The sequence below is a fragment of the Mustela putorius genome, unplaced genomic scaffold (genome assembly GCF_011764305.1).
Source record: "Mustela putorius furo isolate JIRA1106 unplaced genomic scaffold, ASM1176430v1.1 tig00000129_pilon_pilon_pilon, whole genome shotgun sequence".
Lineage (NCBI taxonomy): Eukaryota > Metazoa > Chordata > Mammalia > Carnivora > Mustelidae > Mustela > Mustela putorius.
This window is the reverse complement of record NW_025421290.1, coordinates 23,802,359-23,825,884: the sequence shown is the minus strand read 5'-3', so window position 1 is coordinate 23,825,884 and position 23,526 is coordinate 23,802,359. Positions and strand designations below refer to the sequence as shown.

Here is a 23,526-nt window from a genome sequence, read left to right as displayed (position 1 = left end):
CATTCACGGCAGACTGTGGGATTTCTTAGCCTCCATGAAGACATGAGCCAATTTCTCATAATTAAAAAGAATGTGTTTTTACATATACATACATCTCTTGGTTCTATTTCTCTGAAAAACCCTGACAAATACAGTGTATATACAGGTATTTTATCTGGTACTTTCTTCAACATACCCCACCAAATACCAAAAGGAAATACATATCCTTTGAAATATTCATTTAAAAATTAAAAAAAAAAAGAAATATCCATTACTGCCATGTATAAAATGGTGACATTTACTGAAAATTTCTAAAATCCTTCAAGAATAAGCAATTATTTGATCAGACAACAAAAATTTTCCTGGGAAATATAGTTTCAGTATATTAGTATCAGAACAACTTATGTAACTGCTTTCAAGCAGAAGTTCACCTTAGGTTATTTTCAGACCACAATTACAGATGTTCAAAGTCCCACTGGTTCCTTCTTAACAGTCTCCTAAGTGCTGGAACTGATATACTTCAATGATAATTTCTCTAGGGGGTCTGCTAAAAACAAACAAACAAACAAACAAACAAAAAACAAAAACAAAAAAACAGGCAAAACCACATGAAAGCCAAATAATGATGATGTATTTGGACATTGGCCACAGCTACCCAACTGTATCAACCGGAAAGTTTATAAATAAGCCCAGTGTGAGGGATTGAGCACTGCACAAACTATGAGCTATCAATGTGAACCTTTCCACGGTTTCCTCTGGTCAGCCAACATCACTTTCATCCACTTCACCTTGTTATAAGTGAGTAAAAGTCAAGAAATGCTTAAGCAAAAAGAAAGACAAGTGATTTTTGCTTACCATCTCATTTTTTTATTACCAGCTTCTAATGTTTTTCTCATAATATGAACAGCTATTAATTAACAGAAGGGTTTCTTTCTTTTTATATTTCATGTAAAGCTTCAGAGAGACAACCAGGATATCATCTTTATTCAGTACCTCTTACACCTGAAAAAGGCTTAAGTAAAACTAATTAAAATATTTAGGAACTTAGTTGTAACAATACTAGTCTAACTGAAAGGTCATTTAAATGAAAAGTTGTTATTTTTTTTAATTTACCTAGGATTCTAAGACATACAAGAAACCAAGAAATCACACTTTCTCTGAAATTATACATTATATACATATTGCAAAAATATTAAAAATTAAATAATTTAAAATGGAATTAAATACATGACTACATATAATAAATTTAGGAACTGAGAGTTTCAAAAGAACACAAAAAACTGCCCAAATAAAGTTCTAGATTTCTTAAAACAATAATGTCTGTTATTTGTTATCTAAAAGCCAATATACTTATTTGGTAGCTACTAAAATAGGTGCATTTACAGAGGGTTTTTAAGGCAGTGAAACTATTCTCTATGATGCTAGAGTGGTGGATATATGACATTATGCACTGGTCGAAACTCACAGAATGGACAATACCATGAGTGAACCTTAATGTAAGCTACAGACTTTGGGTGATAATGCTGTGTCAGTATAGATGCATTGATTTTAACAAATGTTATCACACTGGTGGGAGATGTTGATATGGGGGAGGCTGTGTGTATGAGGGGGGAAAGGGTATCTGGGAACTCTCTGTACTTCCTTCCTCTCAATTTTGCTGTGAACCTAAAATTTCTCTAAAAAATAGTCATTTGCCTCAAAGATTAAAAACACTACCATACAAGGTGATCTCTCTTGAAAGTTCATGTGAAAACTGACCAATACAGCATTTTTCACAAATCTAAGAAAAAAAATTATTTCCAAATGCAGTGTTAGAGAGTCCCTGTCAGCAGTATAACATAAACTCTAGGGAATGGAAACAAAGGACAAGTAAACTATGCATATTTTGTGCCTTGTGAACACGGTACCTAGGAAAAGAGGAATTGTTCATTTGAGAAAATCTTAATGAGACACACAGAACATAACAACTAGAATGAAGAGTGTATGCAGAAGCTATACCAAAGTATCTTCTAGCCTAACATCACCATCTATCTCTTGGCATCTGTAGAACATGGTAAGACAGAAAGAAAAATGGAAAATCATGATTACAGAGCACTTGGTCCACTCATTAGCAAAACTAAAGTTGGACTTTCTAAGGCTAACAATGGCATTATCTGTTTCTCCAAAGAGCTGTTCTTTTTGGCCATAGCTTGTATAGCCAACTAACCTGACATTATGCCCATATAACAACTTATCTTTTTTATAAGATTTTATTTATTTATTTGACAGAAAGGGATCACAAGTAGGCAGAGAGAGAGGGGGGAAAGCAGGCTTCCTGCTGAGCGGAGAACATGTTGCAGACCTTGATCCTAGGACCCTGAGATCATGACCTGAGCTGAAGGCAGAGGCTTAGCCCACTGAGCCACCCAGGTGCCCCCACATGCTGACTTTTAGTGAGTACCTGAGAGAAACTGCTATAGAAAATATTAGCAAGGCACCTGGGTAGCTCAGTCGGTCAAGCTATCTGACTCTTGATTTCAGCTCAGGTCATGATCTCAGGATTATGAGATTGAGCCCCACACTGGTTTTCCTGTTGGGAGTGGTGCCTGCTTCAGACTCTCTCCCTCTCCCTCTGCCCCTCCCCTCAAAACAAAACAAAACAAAACATAAAAACAAAGAGAGAATATTTACTATAATATGACTTCTTTAAAAACATGGGGGAAATAATGTTGTGGATTATAGAATAAGTAGCTTATGTTTAAAAAAACTAAACAGAAGGAAATGATTATCATAAAATATTGAACTTGCTAATTAAGCTCATTTAATTCTGCAATTAGCAGTATTAGGATGGATAATACAGATGATAATCTTACTCCAAACCCAATGAAAACAAAGGGTAAAATATTTGAGAGAGAAAAACACATGGCAAAATGTATATACACTAGATTTCCAATCAAACTTCAACCTTCTGGTGTTTTCATTTATTCTTGCCAAACTGCAGTGTTTTATATATTTGAAGTTTCTTGGAGATAAATAATTTACAAAGTGGCAATATGATGCCTTATGTTAAGAAATTAGAAAAACAGGGCACAAATTTTTCCCAAATACAGAAGAGTTGGAAGTGATTTAATTCATTTTTGCTTTCTGAGAGAAAATACATAGCAAGAGGAAAACAGTGGAGTCAAGGTCTAATCAATAATGATCAGCACTGAAATAGTCAACAGCAAAGTCTTCTACATTCTAATAGTGTTAACAGAGATTTGATATACCAGATTTTTAATATCTAGGTAAAGCTTTAAAAAAAAAAAACCCATCAACATAGTATAGCAATAACTACCTATGGTTGAAATTCTCATTGATTGTGTAATTTATCTACTTGCCCTAGCGTACTACTCTTTTACTGTATATTTTGGCAAGTTTTAAAACACTCCCTTTATTCTGGATATTTGATATAATTCATCCCATTTTTTATATCAAATTTAATTTTCCATAAGATCCATCAACTATTATAATTATGACCTCCATAAATACATTAACAAGGGTATTGATCTGTCTCTTCTCATTGGTACCAAATTGAAATCACAAGTCTTCTAAAACAATGTCAAGTTCTTCACCAAATTAACGTGTCATGTCTTCAAGATGGGTTTAATTTGTGCCACTTGATAACAACCTTTTCTGGATTTGTAACTGTTTCTTTCCACTGATTTGCTGCTTCCGTGTGATTACTGTCTTCACTTATCCAAATCTGTAAAGGAACAGCACAATCATTTAACTTAACATGAGAATGGCAACTGAATTCAAACAGTTAATTCCTTTTACTGACGAAAGGCAAGTGGAAGTTTGGTTCACATATTTTCTTTTTTTTTAAAGATTTTATTTATTTGAGAGATCACAAGTAGGCAGAGAGGCAGGCAGAGAGAGCGAGGAAGGCAAGCAGACTCCCCACTGAGCAGAGAGCCGGACATGGGGCTTGATCCCAGGACACTGGGATCATGACGCGAGCCAAAGGCAGAGGCTTTAACCCACTGAGCCACCCAGGTGCCATGGTTCACATATTTTCAATCAAACGATCATTCCATTTTTCCAAATCTATGTCAAAACACCTAACCTGTTTAGTCACTCGGAAGACTAATGTTATATGATCCAATCCAACTTCAAAATTTGATGTGAGATATTCTAAAATAATTTCTCCCAAAACAGTAATTAGTATCCTTGGTTATTCAGTATATCTAGAAGCTCAACTTAGAATTCATCCTAACCATTCAAAATCATTTTTGTGAAAATAAACAGAGACTAATCATGATTTAAGTTAAACTGGTAAGAAATACACATTTTAAAGCACATTTTAAGCTGTGATTTTAACTGAAATCTAAACTGTAACTTTAGGTAACAGATATGAATGAATCTGAGCAAAGTTCAGAGCAGAATGCAGAGGTAAGACTTCACACCGGCCTAGAGGAAACGAGGACAAGGAATTCGAAGCCTGAATGCTAACCTCAGCTTTAGCAGTAACAGGAATTAACTTCCCTGAGGCTCAGTTTCTAATTCTTTTAAATAAAGAAATTGGAGCAGGTCACTGATTTTCAAACCTCTTCCCCTTAATTTCCTGGTCAGAAGTATTTTTCCTTCAAATAAAATCCTACATAGAACCTAATATATGAAACAGGTAACACCAGCATTCTTTGGCTGACATCAGGAGACTCTGAGACTGCATTTGTTTCCCCTACCATGGTGGCTCCTGAGAACCTAAGAGAAGCCACAGGAACAGATGGCCAGCAAGATCTCTTCCAGAATTGTAATTCTTTAACTAGACTCTCAACCAAGAGAGTGGAATCACCAAAAAAGTTATCATGAAAAATCACCTGTCAAGGAAATCTCCCATTCCATCCATACATGATACCTGGGGCTTGAGGGTATAGGAAAACTTTAACTGAATGCACTTCACAGGCCTCAAGGCCTTGAAAAGTATGCTACATATATGAATTCTTGAGTCCAAACTCCTTCCAAAATAGGAATAAATGAGGAACAACAAAACCATAATTTTTTTAACAAAGATTTTAGGTAAAATGCATGAAGAAGTGAGTCAAAGAATTAATATCCATCTTTGAATATTCACATACCATTTTAGGATTTCACATAGACTGCTAATGACATCTTGTTATCAAACAGAAGCTTTTAAACCAATGATATAGATTTTGGAATTTAAATGGGGGTCAAACAATCATTATTAAGATAAAAGATAATGGACAGCTACCATTAATCTACTCAGAGTAAAATAAACTACAAAGGAAGTAAGTCCCCATTGGACTGGCAAGTAAGCGTTGTTGTCTTCCACAGATTACAAGAATTTTTAAACACAGCAATCCAAACACCAAAATCAACTATCTAAATACCATCACGACCACTGCCAAAACTAATGTTTTCTAGGAATCTGAATCTAACATAATTCAGTTAATAGCATACAGAGTTAAACACTAAACTGAACATGAAACAGAATGAAGTAAGTTGGACATCTGCAGCCTTAAAAATTTTGATTTAATTACTTAGTGAATGTACAAATCAGAGAGAGAGAGACAAGCCATAAGAGACTCTTAATCATAGGAAACAAGAAGGAAGGGGGTTGGGAGAACGGGGTAACTGGGTGGTGGGCATTAAGGAGGGCATTTGATGGAATGAGCCCTGAGTGTTATGTAAGATCGACCTCCCTGACCTCTACCTCTGAAACCGATTATACATTATATATTAATTAACTGAATTTAAATTTATAATTGTATTTTAAAAAAATACTGCATAGAAGAAAAATAAATAAATACTTAGCATTAATACCATTAACTAGTCAATGGTACTGAAAAACTGATCTGTCTTACAGTATTTATAGTTTAGAAGCTCAGAAACAGATTTATTTTAGATAAGAAACCTAACTGCACTGAAATTCCAACTATTTGTATTAAAGCAAAGTCTGACAGGATTTCACCTTTGTGGCAACATCAAATTTTAATTTATGGTGCTGTAGAATTTTACTCTATTCAACTTCAATTTTACTCTATATTCCTTTTGTTAACCAAATGTTTCAATGCATAGAGAAGTTCAAAGAAAGGATTCAAGATAAAAACTCACAACTAACCTGCCCCACAAAATGTCTTCTTCTTACAGAGCTCCGACTGTAAAGCTTAATAAGAAAAAGAATTTCTTTTTCATTCTGTATAAGTGGAAAAATCATAGTTTCTCCCCACTTTACTCTTCCATTGGAGGCCTTCAGTAAGCGTGTCTTCTTCTTATAAATCAACTCTCCTGAACTAAACATTCCCACCTTCACAAAGAAACCTAAAAAAATAAGAAATTTTGATATGTAAAATTTTATTTTAAATCCCATATAGTGATATATACTCACATATTATATTTGGTGTGAAAACATATAAGCCACTTATAAAGAGCCAATGAGCTATTGGCATAACAGAAAAAATGCTGATAGTAAACTATGTAATTTTAATCACACTTTACAAAGAACCACAGTGACCTCCAATGAACAGACTCTTCCTCTAACCTGAATGCCATTAAAGACTGGAAATTGTAGGCATAAGTAATGGTCAGCAGTAGGGGAGTAATACTCCCCTACAGTATTTTGTGTAATACTGAAAAGTATTACACAAAAGATAGGGGCCAACTCTTCAGAGAGCTGGAGGAATTTCCTTCCCAATTTTATGCAGGTAAAATTCTTTGATTGCGACTCCAGAAGTTAAACATATGCCTGCTAGAGAAAATCTATTCTTTAAATAAATTGAGCTGAAGAGCTTCCAGTAATGATAGAATAGTTGTACAAACTAAGCTTCCCATGGATAACAATGATCAACTCTGGGGAAAACAAAACAAAACACTGTTCAAGACCAAAAGTGGGGGCGCCTGGGTGGCTCAGTGGGTTAAGCCGCTGCCTTCGGCTCAGGTCTGATCTCAGGGTCCTGGGATCGAGTCCCGCATTGGGCTCTCTGCTCAACAGGAAGCCTGCTTCCCTTCCTCTCTCTCTCTGCCTGTCTCTCTGCCTACTTGTGATCTCTCTCTCTCTCTCTCTCTGTCAAATAAATAAATAAATCTTTAAAAAAAAAAAAAAAAGACCAAAAATGGGAAGGAACTGGAGGAGTGTCGCGTCTTGCAAGATGGAAACTACACCGCTAACATTCAGGTTCAGACAGCTTTCCGCCTAAGCATCCTCCCCTGTCTTATGGATGCATGGCACCTACAGTTCAGGCACAAAGTTGTCATGGATGGAGCTGGAGCTGCAGAGCAGCAAGAAATGGAGGAGGGAACTTCCAGAAAGGAGGGAGCTGTAAAGTGGTGACCGAGGACAGACCATTAGATTTACAAGATGCAGATCATGGATAATCCCAATCAGCAGTTTTGATTAAAGAAAGACACCTCTTAATGTAATGAACTGCATCTGCAGACTTCTACTGACATCCTCGTTCTTAGAACTAACCTACTATGTAGTCCTGGTAATTTATTCTTTTCATGCCAAATTGGATTTCATTTGCTTATTTTTATTTTATGATTTTTCTATCTATCTATATAAGTGGTAATAGTCTATAGCTATTTTTTTTCTATGCACTATCTTTTCTGTTTCGATATTGAGAATATGCTCACCTCGGAAAGTTACTTTTTCCATTGTTTCTCCTGCTTTGGAACAGCTTATATAAAATGGGAATTAGGGGTGCCTGGGTGGCTCAGTGGCTTAAACCTCTGCCTTCAGCTCAGGTCATGATCTCAGAGTCCTGGGATTAAGCCCTACATCAGGCTTTCTGCTCGGCAGGGAGCTTGCTTCCCCTTCTCTCTCTGCCTGCCTCTCTGCCTACTTGTGATCCCTCTCTCTGTGTCAAATAAATAAATAAAATCTTAAAAAAAAATAGGAATTAAATGTTCCTTGAAAGTTTGGTAGCCTCTATCAGTAAAGTCATCTTGGCCTGGTGCTTTTATTAGAGGCAATTCTTTAACTATCTACACATGGTTAATCATTTTATTCAGATGTTCTCCCTCTTTTGGAGCAAATTTCAACAACTTTTTTTTCTCTGAAAATCAGTTATTATATATAGATGTTCAAATGAACAGGTATAGTTTTAAATGGTATTATCTAATTCATTATTGAATCTCTTCTGAATGTGAAATGTTATCCACCCCCTTTTCATGTTTTATTTTTGCTCAATCCAACTTACTCTAGGCTTGTTTATTCTACTGATCTCTTCAAAGAAAAAGCTTTTGGTTTTATTGATTATGTCTTTTGCTGTTGTCTTCATAATTATCAACTTCAACTTTACCTGAACTCCTCACCTCTACTTTCCTTTTTGTCTGTTGTTGTTTTCCTAGCTTCCTGAACTGAATGGTCAGTTGCATTTATTTTCAGTCTTTGTAGTCAGAGTGGACATCCATTGCTTCTGCTGCCTCCCAATATCCTCTCTTCTTGTAGCGGAATGAGGGAGCACTCTTACCCCACTCTAGCCCTGGTAGAATGGATCTCAAATCCCAAGCTGTAGGAGAAGCCATGTGAACCAGGCCTACACAATACAAATTATCAGAACCCCTTCTTGTGCCCCAAGGCCCAGGGAAGGAAAAGTGTATCAAAGGTTGAGTTTGGTATTTAAAAAAAAATTTTTTAAATTAAGTTTCTAGTTAGCAATACATTCAAATGAAGGGCAAACTAGGAAAAGAATAAATTTTCTAGGCTAGTGAAATATATCTAAGAGTCCCCTGAAAACACAACTTATCTTAACTGATGAGCTCAATAAGGAATGGCATCAAGTGAATAAAAACCAAGTGAACATGGATTAAAGTAGGCACAATGGCTGAAATTTGAAATCCAATAAAGTAATTTTAAGTTAAAAGGTAAGTAAGTTAAATAACAAAAGTAACTAAGATTTTAATGTCCGTTACTAAGAAATGCAGGAAAAACTACTTTTTACTAATATTTTCTAAAGATTCCACTTTGAGCCACGGATATACTTACTCAAAGCAAGAGGTGTTGAAGAGTTTGGAAGGTATTGTGCCTCAAGAATCTGTAACTGAATTCTGCTATTTACGGCTTGAAAACAAGTCCCCAGTTCAAGTTCTGCATGGCAAACCTGGATATCAAAAGAGTGCCATTTGTTAATTAAGAATAAGATTTGGGGTTATTTCAAAAATGTAGAAATAAAGAACTACAGTTAGAAGAAAACACTGCTTTTTTTTGACACACAAAAGCTATGGTCCATAAGATGGTTAGGAGAAATGTCATGGATTCTGTAAATATGAGGTACTCACTTTCATGGATTCTGAAAATCCAAGTCACACCAACATATCTGATTGTTCCCAATCAGAGCAGTCAGAAGATAATTCAAATTGAAAACAAATTAAATTCCCAAGCAGCTATACTAAAGAAAGTGTCAGCACGATAAACACCAAAGCAGCACACTTCCAAAAACACCTAAATGTATTCATTTGAATTATTTTTAAGAATACATGAAGCTCAATAAGAAGTTTCAAATATGAGAATCATCATTATATTTTTCTAATTGTAGACATGATAGTAGGTGCTACCCAGCTCAGAAGAAAAAGGATTACTACAAGGAACAAATGTGTGGGTTAAGAGCTGGCTTACTATGCTGAATGAGAGCCAGCCAAAGAAGAAAGCCGGCAAGAAGGGAGCTAGTCAAAGTGGAGGCGGGAAATAATAAGGAAAAGGTCAAAGAAAACCGGAGGCAAACAGTAAAACGAAGGAGAAACAGAGAAGGGAAAAGTTAAAGTCTTTGTTGATTAAAAAGGAATGCTACTGTTCTTGGCATTTTATTTTTTTTATTTTTTATTTTTTAAAGATTTTATTTATTTGGCAGAGAGAGAGAGAGTGAGGGGGGGGAATACAAGCAAGGGGGGGGGAGCAGGCCCCCTGCTGAGCAGAGAATCCAATGTGGGGCTCGATCCCAGGATCCTGGGATCATGACCTGAGCTGAAGACAGACGCTTAAGGACTGAGCCACCCAGGTGCCCCATGTTCTTGGCATTTTAAAAAAGTAGATTAAAAAGGACATTACTTACTATTTACAAAACAACAAGAAAACTATGGATAAAATTTTTTATTATGATTTTTTTTAAGATTCTATTTATTTATTTGACAGAGCGAGAGACAGCAAGAGAGGAAACACAAGCAGGGGAAGTGGGAGAGGCAGAAGTAGGCTTCCCACTGAGCAGGGAGCCCAATGCAGGGCTTGATCCCAGGACCCTGGAATCATAACCTGAGCTGAAGGCAGACGCTTATCAACTGAGACACCTAGGGGCCCCTTATTATGGTTTTGTACCCACAATGTGATCATACTTATGAAAATACCTAATGGTTGCAAAACTTCCCTTAGTGTTACACACCTGTAGTACTCACTCATACAAAACCGAGCAGTGTTTAGCAAAAGGTTTGCCATTTCCAACTTGCCAGTGTCATTTCGGAATTCAAATTACTTACTATGTTCCAGGATATTAATTTAGATCATGAGAAACTATTCAAAGTGGTTTTCAATCTCCCAGTCACCAAAAAATTAAAATTCTAATCAAGCAGCAGGTATATATTAAGTGTATTTTTAACGGGCACAAAACTGTGGAAGATATAAGATATGATCTCTGGTCCTGACTAATGTATCATTTTTTTTTTTTTTTGAAGAAGACTTTCTAAGCCTTCCTTGAATTGTTGTTGAAAGTGAAAACTTATGCATAATTGGAGGAAACCATGACCTGTGATGTTGGACCATATCTCCTTGGCGGGAGCACTATATAGTCGAGCTAAGAGGGTCGTCCTGGAATCGGTGCTTCTGTTCAAATCCCGCCTCACCAACTACCAGCTGGAGGAAACCAGGCAAGGGCTTCAGTGTGTTGGTCTCCACGGTAGGGATACCAAGAGCAGAGAGCTCCGAAGTTTGGTGTGAGCATTAAGTCACCTAACACCACCTCCCCTGTGTGGTTGAAGTGTCTTCTGCATTGTTCCACACAGAAATCTGGGTTCTCAAATAAATACTTCCATTACTATTTGTCAAGGTCAACAATTCTGTACCGAGGAAAGCATGAGCTTACATGATAGTTCTACTGTTCACGGCGATGTAGTTATCAGTGTGAGTCTGGCTCTGTCACTTTCACAAAGACTACCAATCTTCCTTCTCGACACAGGAAACAAAGCCTACTACTTTTGCCTTAGCCAATAATATGAAATATTCACCCTCAGTAACGTAAGTTCACTGGTCCAGTAGAGCTCCTAAGCTCTTCCTTCAGGCCACCAATCTTTTTGTATGCCTAGCACCTAGCACAAAGCAGATATACAAATGTGTGTAAGACCTCTAATACATGACATTATTTGGTGGAAACTCAGCCATAATCATTCATTCAGATTCTCCAAGGCAGATAAGATTAGAACATCTCAATTCCCCAGAAAATACCTTTGCTGAGTTATCTTTTGATACACTCTCCTAGACTTTAAAGTGTTACTATATGAATCAACCACCTGAATAGTATATTTGTGCCCTCTGTAAAATATGGTTGCAGATTACTCTCTACACCAAGTTAATTAAAAAAAAAAAAAAATGCAAGGTGACAAACTCCTGTCACAGTTAGAAATCAAATCTGCTATATTTCAACAGAATATAAAAATAATCTAATATGGCATGCTTTCATTCATCATTTATTCTTTCCTACCTACCTATGTACCAGTATTCAATGCCAAGAATAAAACAGACCCTTACTAAGCAAAGTCAAATATAAAGAAAACAGATGGAAGCTAGAGGCTACTTTTGTTTAGAACAAGTAACTGAATTCTAAGTTGTAATAAATGCTATACAGGGAACACACTGGAGATGGAGACAGAAAATAATACATAAGAAATAACTACTAAAAATATCATTTTTTGATTATAGAAATCTTTTGGTTTTTGTTTTTTAATCCCTAACTTAATTCCCCTCTAATTCAGTGGTTCTCAACCAGGCTTGCACCGCCGCATCACCTGGAAAGCTGAGAAGTACAGATGCTTGTGGCCTACCCCTGCCTCCCCTCACTCCCCCCACAAAATTCTGATTTATCTGGTCAAGATGTGGGCATGTTTGTCAAGCTCCCCAGGTGATTCTAATGTGTAGCCAGGGTTAAGAATCACTTAAAGTCATGTTAAATATTTTGGAAGGCAGAAAAAATATAAATCCCATATGAACTTAAAATCACATATAGGCTTGACCTTACAGAAGCTTATGACTGATTTCTGTAACTGTTATCCTGACACAGAAGCTACAGAACTAAATTATTAGGGATATCTAAACAATTTCAACAGCTAGTTGAAATTAGCTAGTTAGTTGAGAGAAATTAGCTGGCTAGTTGAGAGAATTAAAATCAGGTCTCAAAAATCAAGAAGCGGTACAGATAATCAAGTTCTTTTCCAAAACAAACTAACTAACAAACAAGCAATACCCCAGCCGTAAGAGCCTCCATTTTACCCAATTTATGGACAGATATTTAGCTTACTCATGATTAAAACCACCTTCCTAATCTTTTAAGGCAACCTCTGAGTTTGGAGTTTATGATTCTTTCTTGCTCTTTCTAAGTTATCAGCTACTAACTTCAGGATTATTTTCCCTGACATATGAAACGTTTATATAAAATGTACTAGGAGGGCGCCTGGGTGGCTCAGTGGGTTAAGCCGCTGCCTTCGGCTCAGGTCATGATCAGGGTCCTGGGATTGAGTCCCGCATTGGGCTCTCTGCTCAGCAGGGAGCCTGCTTCCCTTCCTCTCTCCCTGCCTGCCTCTCTGCCTACTTGTGATCTCTCTCTGTCAAATAAATAAATAAAATTTAAAAAATAAATAAATAAAAATAAAATGTACTAGGAGAAGGTAACCCTAAGGTTATTTTTCAACAGAGAAGGCAAAGGGTATCTGTTATCTTTTATCAATTACTTGATAAAACAACCTTTTATCAATTACTTAAAAAGTATTATTTAACAATGACATCAGCATTATTATTATTACTATTTCTTCTTGAGAGCCTTCCTGATCCTCTAGTATATTCTAGAGCGTTCAGTTTATACTCCAACCAAAACTCACCCCCAAAAATAGTTCTAAAAGTATAAAACACTTTCAACATTACATACCACTATCACTTACAGAAATTTTTGAAGGTGGCATTATATCCAAAGAGTATTCCATCTCCTGTGTGCTGAGAGTTCTGAGTGAGAGTGAGCATTCTCCGATGGTTTTCTTCCTAGGAGTCCGGGTTTGAATCTTAAATACAAGCCTTACAGTTTGTAGACTTTGGAGTTTAATAGCAAAAACAAAAGTTTCCATAAATTCGATAATCTAAAAAAAAAACCACACACACAAGAAAATAATTTAAAAAAAAGTAGATAAAAGGACTGAAAAAAAAAGATATGCTGATACAAAAGAAATGAAAATAACATTTTATAATGTAGGAAAGGAAGATATAAATTTTTTTACAACAAAAAGATATTTTTCAATGTAACTTAAGATGACAATGACCATGAATTATTTTTCCAGAATTTATCTTGAATACTGCCTTCTTTAATTTCACAAATCATCCTTTTAATTACTAAGGAACTCAGGTCAATATCAACAAGAAGTTTAGCAGAATATAGCTTCTCTACTTTTTGAAAATTGGGTTGTTTTCCATCTTTGGTTCTGGGGAATCTTTCCTGCTATTCACCACAATTTTTCAACAGTTAATAAGCGGTTCAAGAATCTCATGTGTGCTCTCTCATAAGTACCCCAAATCTAACCATTCACATTAAGAGACTTGAATTATTTCTATTCTTTGTCTAACATTCTTCCCACCTACCTTGGGCTTCAATTTCTCCTTCGGTGACGTTTGCTTCACCCTTTCTAACCTGGAAATCAGTCTCCTTGGAAAGTGCTATCTTTTCTCATAAGCATCCAACCCCAGGCAGCAAGTCAGTGTTTTCCATGCTCAGAGTATTTTCCAATATTCTTTTCATTATTCCTAAAGTTTTAAAAGCCTAAGCTTACCATGGGCTCACATCTTCTTAACACCAGACTGATTTTGCTCTACACTTCCTTATTCTCTTTACTACATTTTTTTTTTCTTTTAAAGATTCTATTTATTTGACAGAGAGAGATCACAAGTAGGCAGAAAGGCAGGCAGAGAGAGAGAGGAGGAAGCAGGATCCCTGCTGAGCAGAGAGCCTGATGCGGGACTCTATCCCAGGACCCTGAGATCATGACCTGAGCCGAAGGCAACGGTTTAACCCACTGAGCCACCCAGGCGCCCCTTTACTACATTCTTTTGAAAAAGATTTTTTTTTTTTTTTGCCTTTTGAAAAAATAAGATATCTGGGCAACTAACATCAATATTTTAGATACTGCAACCACATTTTGACTTTTATTGTAACTGTTTATATCTGTATAGTCAGAATTGTGTTTGAGAACTCCCAAACACCAGCACTCTCTTTTTCTCTCAGTCTCACGATCACATCAACAATGCAGTGTACACCAAGTGTTCTTTTTTTTTTTTAAAAAAAGATTTTATTTATCCACTTGACAGACAGCGATCACAAGTAGGCAGAGAGGCAGGCAGAGAGAGAGGAGAAAGCAGGCTCCCTGCTGAGCAGAGAGCCCAATGCGGGGCTCAATCCCAGGACCCTGGGATCATGACCCGAGCAGAAGGCAGAGGCTTTAACCCACTGAGCCACCCAAGGCGCCCCAAGTGTTCTTAAACGGAGATGCAATGAGCTTACACATAAGCCACGTGTGCTGGTCTACTTCACATTTTGCTACAGTAAGGGTCAACAAGTTGATCAATAATAATAAATTTAAAAGATTCTGTGCAAGTTTTAATATGAGAACAATTTTTCCCAACTTTTCCTAAGTTAATTTGGTTTTATTTGGCAATCAAAAAGTGAAACCTGAGGCACCTGGGTGGCTCAGTGGGTTAAAACCTCTGCCTTCAGCTCAGGTCATGATCCCAGGGTCCTGGGATTGAGCCCTGCCATCAGGCTCTCTGCTTAGCAGGGAGCCTGCTTCTTCTTCTCTCTCTGCCTGCTTCTCTGCCTACTTGTGATCTCTGTCTGTCAAATAAATAAGTAAAATCTTTTTTTAAAAATAAAAAGTGAAAGCTTTTCTGTTTAATTCAGGAAGGATTCATCTTGAATGTCAGCATTATAACTGGAGTTAAGATTTATTTCCATCTTGACCTTCTATAATGCATATTTTCATAAAGTGAGATACTAACACATATACATCAATTTTGATTACTGCCTTTTTATTTACTAAGAACATTTTTCCATGTCCCTAAAAACTCTCCCTAAGGGGCACCTGGGTGGCTCAGTGGGTTAAAGCCTCAGCCTTCAGCTCAGGTCATGATCTCAGGGTCCTGGAATGGAGCCCTGCATTGGGCTCTCTGCTCAGCGGGGAGCCTGCTTCCCCCTAAGATCTCTCTGCCTGCCTCTCTGTCTACTTGTGATCTCTCTCTCTGTCCAATAAATAAATAAAATCTAAAAAAACATACTTAAAAAAAAAAAAACCTCTTCCTAAACATTATCTTTTATAGCTGCCTAGTATTCTATCGCATGGTGTTATGGTCTAAATTTGGCCCCCAAAAAGATACGCTGAAGCCCTGATGTCCAGTAACTCAGAACGTGACCTTATTTGGAAACAGGGTCCTTGAAGATGTAAATGGTGACATTAAGGTGAGGTCGCAGTGGAGACACAGTGATAGATGGAAAACGGCATGTGAAGATGGAAGCAGAGTGAAGCCAAGGAATGCCAAAGACTGCTGACTATTACCAAAAGCTAGGAGAGCAGCATGGAACAGATTCTCCCTCACTGCTGACACCTTGATTTCCAACTTTCTCCAAAACTGTGAGAGAGAAAACTCTGTTGTCCTAAGCCACCCAATTTGTGGTACTTTGTTATAGCAACCCACAGAAACTCTAATGCCCATGGTATAGATTCCGTGAACTTTCTCAACCGTTCCCCTATATAAGACATTTAGTTGGTTTCCAATTATTCCCCTATGAACAAAACTGCTAAGAATACTTTATATATATTTTTATTTGCATTTTAAACTATTTCCATGTAACACATTCCAAGTAGAATTACTATGTAAGATGTATAAATATTTCAAGACTTTGATGTGTTTTGTCAAAATAATTTCCAGAAAGTTCTATGTTCCAGAGTAATTATAAATTTTTTCCTAATTTTAATAAGCAAAGAAAGAAAGAGAGCAATATGGAATTTAAATTTGAATTTCTATAACTACTAGTGAGAGTAAATTTTTTTCACGATTATTAGTTATTTGAATTATCTTATTTTTAAATCATATGTCCTTACAGAAAACACCTTTCATTTGCATGGAAAAACACTAACCTTTCATATATGAAAAGACAAAAATGAAGATATATTTAAAGTAATGGGAAGTCTAAAATCTATAAAACCAAATTCAGGATCGTAAGTCTTCCGATTGTAATAGCTGGAAATACTTAGAAAGAAATTTATTACAGTCATGCAATTATTCTTCAAAGCCAAAGTGGGCTAGGACGACAGAAAACAAAAATATAGACATTCTCCTTTCATACAAGAAAAGTGGTCTCCTATGCTTGGATTAAATTAAATAAATTAAAATAAAAATAAAAGAAAAAGATTTTCTTTTTAAATGCAACATTGGACAATGAACTATCAAGTATTTTTGAAGCACAAAATTGTCTTTAAAAAGCAATGAATATGTAGTTTGCAATTTCTCGAAAACAAGACACTTTCTCATTCCAATTCTTTACACAGTTTAAAGTGACAAATATGAAAAAATAAATAAACAAACAAATAAATAAATAAATAAAAAGAAATTCAAACACAAGCAACCACTTACATGAGAGCCATCCTTTGCTGAAGATTTGAAATGCACAGGTTTGGGCAATGTCAGTGTTCCTTTTATTGAAATAGTAGGAGTGTCTCCACAATTAGAAGGCCAACTTAAATCTCTGCACTAAAAAAATTAAAAATATAGTTTGAATTTTACAAAGAACCCTAACAATACAAATATTTGATGTATTTCTTGAGTTAAATGACTTAAATACAAGCCATAAAAGTAAACGTTAGTGTACTGAGATCTTTTGTTTCATCTACATTAAAATAATTGGACATTTAATGTTCCAGACAGCGTATCAATTTCCTTCTTGAGGTTAAAAACCACAATTCCATCAGACCTACAGACTTAGTTTCTTTAGAGTCTTTTTAAAATACCGTTTTCTGCAGAATACTACAAAATCCTAAATTCCAAAGAAGGTATTGTCCGTTACCCAGAGAGAGCAACAGATGTTTATAATGAAAATATTCAATTTTGTCAGAAAAGTTGGTATTTGCTAAATCAACTTACCTGCAAAACTGTGATCCAGATCTGCTCTACTGAAGAATTATAAAACACTTTCACATTCAATCTCCCAAAATCTCTTTCATCTCCTGACAGAGTAATTGTATCTGAATTGTAAAAGGACAAGGACATTTGAAATGCTATGCAATCCTTCTAATCCAATTATGCTTTGACACAATCTAATTTTAAGAGCACAACTGAAAATTGCCATTTTTTTTTTAAGTTGCCACTTTAATAAGACAAAAATCTCACTTCAGTGTTACTATTGGAATGCTAGGGTAAGACCTATAAGAAGTACATTGGCTTGAAAACTTAAATACAGCCTGAGTGACTTACGTTAAAACTAAGATACACTTTCCCAAATAACACTGACATGGCTTTTAATCCTGGATGCTTCTAGAAGTTTCTGCAATAGAATACTCAAAACAAACAAAAGTCATGTCACTGCTTTGTGTTTTTTAAAGATGCTTTCGTGCCTGAACCCTAAAATGGGCTACCTGATCCAAGTATTCATATACAGATAACAGATACAACCATCTTGAAGTTTTCTCTTTTACCCTACCATATATATATTCAAATTACGATTAGGTAGAAATAATTTCCTTAAAAAAAGAATATAAGAAGAAGGCACTTTATTCCTTACCCAGGCTTCTGTTACTGCCCTGGGAGTTTTTCCTTGAAGAAGAAGTGCTAGGCATGCTGGACCAGGAATCATGTCTCTAGAGATAAAAATTGTTCTTGAGTCTGATACCGTGCATCGAACTTTAAAGATTCTGAAACTTAACCCCCAACACCCACTCGGGTATCAAACTGCATGCTAACCATGTTGACAATGCTACTGGTCAGAATATCCCTCTTTTAGATGGAAAAGAGAAAAAAAGCTTTCTGTCTATGTTACCAGGAAAATCTTCAATAGCTTACTTAGTCACATATGGGGAAAGCCTTTGCTGTTTGGAGTTTGGTTTTATAAGGAAAAAGAAATTACTACTTATTGTTTCCTGGTTGAAAGTACCAGTAAAAATAAGAATACATTGAAAGTGCCCTGTTACTTAAAAACCTGCTACGTAGCAGTCATTAATGCATGGTCCCTCTGAACCAGCAAGATCAACATCACCGGAGAACTTGCTGGAAAGACAAACTGAAGCCCCCAGTGCAGAGCTACGGAATCAAATGCTCTGGGGGTATGATGGGCTGCCAGAATCTTAACAAGCTCACCAACCTATTCTGATACATATTCAAGGACTGGTGCTCTGCAGAATTAATTCTGCGAGAAATTAACCCTACTGACAATTCCGAAGGATTATTTAGAATACACTTCCATTTTAATAAAATACATGTATATACACTCACATGGAAAAAAACACTCAAGTATCTAGAACAGTATTTTTATGTGCTTTTATTCTCAGTTATAGGAATATAGGTGATTTGTCTTTTTAATTTGCTTAACTCTATTTTGTAATTTTTAATTAATCACAATTTACTTATGCTTTTATAAGAAACTTTAAACATCAAAAAATTGTTTTATTTCAAAAATAGGAGGATGCTGTGTTAATATTAATGAGTAATTAAAATCCTATATCTCAATAGAAATACTAATTTTTACTAAGTAGGTAGCTGATTCAAGAAGGAAGTTTCAATCAATACGCACTTCTAATCATATCTTTTCTAAATTCCAAATGCCTTCAAGATTACCTGAGTGCATACTAACTGAGAAAGGTAAGATTCATTTAAAAAAAGAAAAAGAAAAAGAAAATGCCTTTTAATAGCTGAAAAATGTGAAAAATGCACATGGGAAATGTTAAGTATTTATTCCTCAGATATTACCACAGATTTATCTACAAAAGGTCTATACATGTTGTTTCTAATGTAATTCACACATTCCTCAATTTTTTAGCTTGCAAATAAGTTATCCTATACAATTTATATCAATAATTCACCTGCATGAACCGCTGAGATGAACTTGTAAGATCAAACATAGACTTGCTTAGCCCAGGGGAACTGGGAAGTTTGCTGGTCCTTAAGTCACAAACTACAAAGAAACATGGAAAAATTTCTCTTTATCAAAGAAGAAAAAACATTGGACTATGAACTAAATCTCTATAGGAGTGCATCATGAATATTAACGCAATCTATTGAAGAGACAAAGTCTTCTACTAAAGTTTAAATTTTTTTTCGATTATTTTACTTTGGTTCAAATAGAAACCAACATAAATCAAACAACACATTTTCACAACCACATCAAATATCGAGGAGGAAAAACTCATTCTTTCTGTTTACATTACAATTCTTTATTCCATAGGAATACTCTAAGAGAATGTAGGTCTTCTGTGCTAAATGCAATTCAATAACATAATGAGCATTTAGTACATTAAAAAAATATTCTGAATTCCATGTGTTCCTATATTTCTAGTTTCCTTCCTAAACTAGAAGATTCCTTTTTTTAATAAATTTTATTTATTTGACAGAGAAAAAGAACAAGCACAAGCAGTGGGGAGTGGCAGGCAGAGGGAGAGGGAGAAGCAGGCTCCCCACTGAGCAGGGAGCTCAATCCCAGGACCCTGGGATCATGACCTGAGCCAAAAGCAGACGCTTAACAACTGAGCCACCCTGGCACCCAAAATTAGAAGATTCTTAAGGAATGGAACTCAGTACATTAACCATGTATTCTAAAACAGTGCTGAAATAAACATTTAAATAAATACTTCTGCCTTGTTTTTAGACCTCACCCTGAATTCAGTTGTTGGGATAGCCATATACATTAAAAACTTGAAAAACAGGGGGGGTGGGGTTATGGACATTGGGAGGGTATGTGCTATGGTGAGTGCTGTGAAGTGTGTAAACCTGGTGATTCACATACCTGCAACCCGGGGGGAAAAATATATTATATGTTTATAAAAAATAAAAAATTATTAAAAAAAAACTTGAAAAACAGAATTTTGTGAATCACATATATACATGAAAGTCTAAAATTTATATAGCACTCAAATATTAAACTAAGAAAGTCCTATGATCATGCAGGCATTTTCTGTTTTCTTTGGTCATGTTTGTAATCTCATCATTAGTTTATAAATTTATAATTTTTACTAAATAGAGCAGGAAAGAAAGAAGCTAATAAATATCTATTGTAGGGTTTCTGAATGGATAGATGATACAGAAAAAAATAAAACTTTTCAAAAAAGGACAAATAAAATGGAACTGGAACTACCAATACACATCATTCATTAATCTTTCTTTTTTTTTTTTTTTTTTTTTTTAAAGATTTTATTTATTTATTTGACAGAGAGAAATCCCAAGTAGATGGAGAGGCAGACAGAGAGAGAGAGAGAGGGAAGCAGGCTCCCTGCTGAGCAGAGAGCCCGATGCGGGACTCGATCCCAGGACCCTGAGATCATGACCTGAGCCGAAGGCAGCGGCTTAACCCACTGAGCCACCCAGGCGCCCCTCATTAATCTTTCAATTTTCACATTAGATAGAATACCACAGAGATGCCATAACGTTTATCATATCACTTCTGAAGCCTGCTTTTCTCTTATTTTTTTATTTTTGATAATTAGAATCCTCTCTTCTAGGGTCTTAGATTTCATTTGATTTCTACAGTTGTTAGAGAAAAACACAAAGAGAAAACACACAAAAAAGTTTTCATACCTGATCCATACAGTCTCACTGCTTCTGAACGAGGAGGAAGGCGCCGGTTCAGATCAGGTGAAATGTGCGGATACCTGTAGCATGGGTTGTAAATGTCATAGCCAGGTCCATGCTGGGATGAACTGGAAAGTTCTACCTTTCGATCTCCAAAAGATGCTCTGGCAGATCCTGAAAGTAAGTGTTTCTAAAGTTTTATAATACACTTTTCTTGGAGTTATTAGCTAACAGCTAATGCAGCCAAGGCAGAGGGAAAAAAATTTTTGTCTCAAGTAATACCAAATCACATGTGCTTGAAATATAAAAAATAAGCACACATTTATTGAGCTCTGCATGGAGTCTTCTGCCAGGGATCAGCTATGAGCCCTGCTTTCAAGACAGTCTGGTAAATTTTTGGCATTTTTCTTTGCCCCATAAACAATTCTGTATTTTGTAATCTGAGTTTCCTTTTATTTTTCTACTTACACAAAGAACACCTTTTAAGTAAAAAGATAATCATTGTTTTGATGAAGATGCAGAACATTTATACAAACTGACAGCAAGCTGAGGGACACAGAACAATTCTTAATAACTCTGAAAGGACTGAAATAACAGAGTAATGTTCTCTAATCACAATGCAATAAAGTCAGCAATCAACAAAAAGGTGATTAGAAAATATTTATATGGAAACACAACAGTCCTAGGATAACCAAAACAAATCTTTAAGGAGAAAAACAAGATTAAAAGATCTGTGCTACTGGGTATTAAGAACAGAACACTAGCACAATAAAGTAAGACTGAGCAGAACAGAAAGAGACACACATTATTTTGTGGACATTAGATTTACAATCAATGTGGCACTGGAAAATGGTGCAGAAAGAACAGTCTTATCAATAAAAGGTGCTAAGACAATTAGATATTGATATATACTAAAAAAAAAAAAAAAAAAAAAAAAAAAAAACAAACCTTCATCCCAACTTAAAACATTCACAAAACAGTAATTTCAATTGGATGTGGGTCTGAACTAAATGTTAAAGGTAAACCAATAAAACTTATACACTTAAATAAATGTATAAGGCAGTTTTCACAGCCTTAGATCAGGGAAGAACTTCTTAAATGGAACATAGCATTTATCATAAAAAATTTTTAATACACTGAACTACATTAAAATTGACATTTTCCATTTTTCTAGACTATTGAAGAGGGTGCAAAGGTAACCGACTGTGGGAGAAGACATGTACAAGAAGCAGAACCAACAGTACATGGTTCTGGCCATACAATGGCCAGAATACATCAGGAATTCCCACAAATCAGTAAGGAAAAGACAGGCAGGGCCACGTATAAATTGGCTGAAGGACTCGAGCAGACACTTGAGAAGAGAGGCTATCCAAAGAGCCAAAAAATATGAGCGGGTGCTCAATTTCATTAGTCACGAGGCAAATGCAAATGAAAACTCCAAGGAGATTCCACTCCAGACTCACCGGCATGGTTAAAATCAAAAAGCCTGACAAAAGCAAGTGTGGACAAGAGGAGCACAACGTGAGCTACCAAGCTTGGCTGGTGGGAATCATAAACTGAGACAATCCCCGCAGAAAACAGCGGGGCAAACTCGACAAAGGCTGCGCTATGCATACCCTGTGACATGAAGGTGCTGTTCTGGGACACGTACATGACTGAAATGCCCGCACGTGTGCTCCCCGAGACTCGTATAAGCATGTGCATAAGCATCATTATCCATCACGACCAGAAAATCAGAAAAAACTCAATGACCATCAACAGTAAAATGGACTGTAGTTTATACCTACAATAACCATCAACAGTAAAATGACTGTAGTTTATACCTACTACTAAAAGCAACTTTTGTATGCTGTACTGACACATGGCTGTATACCATGCCATTTGGGGTAAAAATGAATCTATTTTTTAGTAAATACAATAAATATATTGTACAGATATTAAAGCCAACTGAAGCTACTGACAACAATGTGAATGACTCTCACCAAAATGATGTTGAATGAAAGAACCCATAAACAGGAGACTATGGTAAATATGGCATTTCATTTACCTAAAGGTCAGAACACAGAAAAAAATAAACCATGACATTTAGGGATATGTGCTAAGGTGGTTTAAAAAAAAAAAAAGGGCAGAACAGCAAGGAAGCAATAATCATTGCAGTTGGGACCTGATTACTCTGGAGTGACAGAAAAGAGGGAAGAGGGAGACGTCTGTGTACTGGGGTGATACATATCTGTTTACTTGAGTGGTGGCCATACATGTATTTTGCTTAATAAATTATGGAACTATGTATTTCTGCTTTGTTCCTTTTGTTCCCTTTTTCTACATGTGCATATTTCCAATTTAAAAAGGGTAAAACCAGTAGATCAAATTCCTTCCAAAGTTCAGAATCGTATTGGAAATAATATAGAGACATAAAATAAAGTTTTCAAGTATTTAAATTATTGCCATCTTTTCATCCTTTTCATCCTATTTAAAATAGAACCCACAGTATAAACCAATACTTTCTGAATTAAGCTAACCCATAAAACAGGTGGCTTCATACTGAGTTCAGAAAAGAAAAA

General features: G+C 35.9%; 1 protein-coding gene across 2 annotated transcripts in view; it reads right to left on the bottom strand.

Moving 5' to 3' along the window:
* Window positions 1-823: 823 nt before the first annotated feature.
* Window positions 824-23,526, bottom strand: part of TC2N (tandem C2 domains, nuclear) — a 42,046-nt gene continuing 19,343 nt past the window's right edge. For both annotated transcript variants that reach the window (XM_045071181.1, XM_045071183.1), the window contains exons 4-12: window positions 20,972-21,139; window positions 19,264-19,355; window positions 17,970-18,045; window positions 17,333-17,433; window positions 16,826-16,942; window positions 13,096-13,287; window positions 8,948-9,062; window positions 6,083-6,282; window positions 824-3,703 (exon numbers count right to left, since the gene is read on the bottom strand). In XM_045071181.1, the coding sequence (XP_044927116.1) occupies window positions 3,593-3,703; window positions 6,083-6,282; window positions 8,948-9,062; window positions 13,096-13,287; window positions 16,826-16,942; window positions 17,333-17,433; window positions 17,970-18,045; window positions 19,264-19,355; window positions 20,972-21,139 (1,172 nt within the window). In that variant the 3' untranslated portion in view covers window positions 824-3,592. The remainder of the gene's footprint in view (window positions 3,704-6,082; window positions 6,283-8,947; window positions 9,063-13,095; window positions 13,288-16,825; window positions 16,943-17,332; window positions 17,434-17,969; window positions 18,046-19,263; window positions 19,356-20,971; window positions 21,140-23,526) is intronic.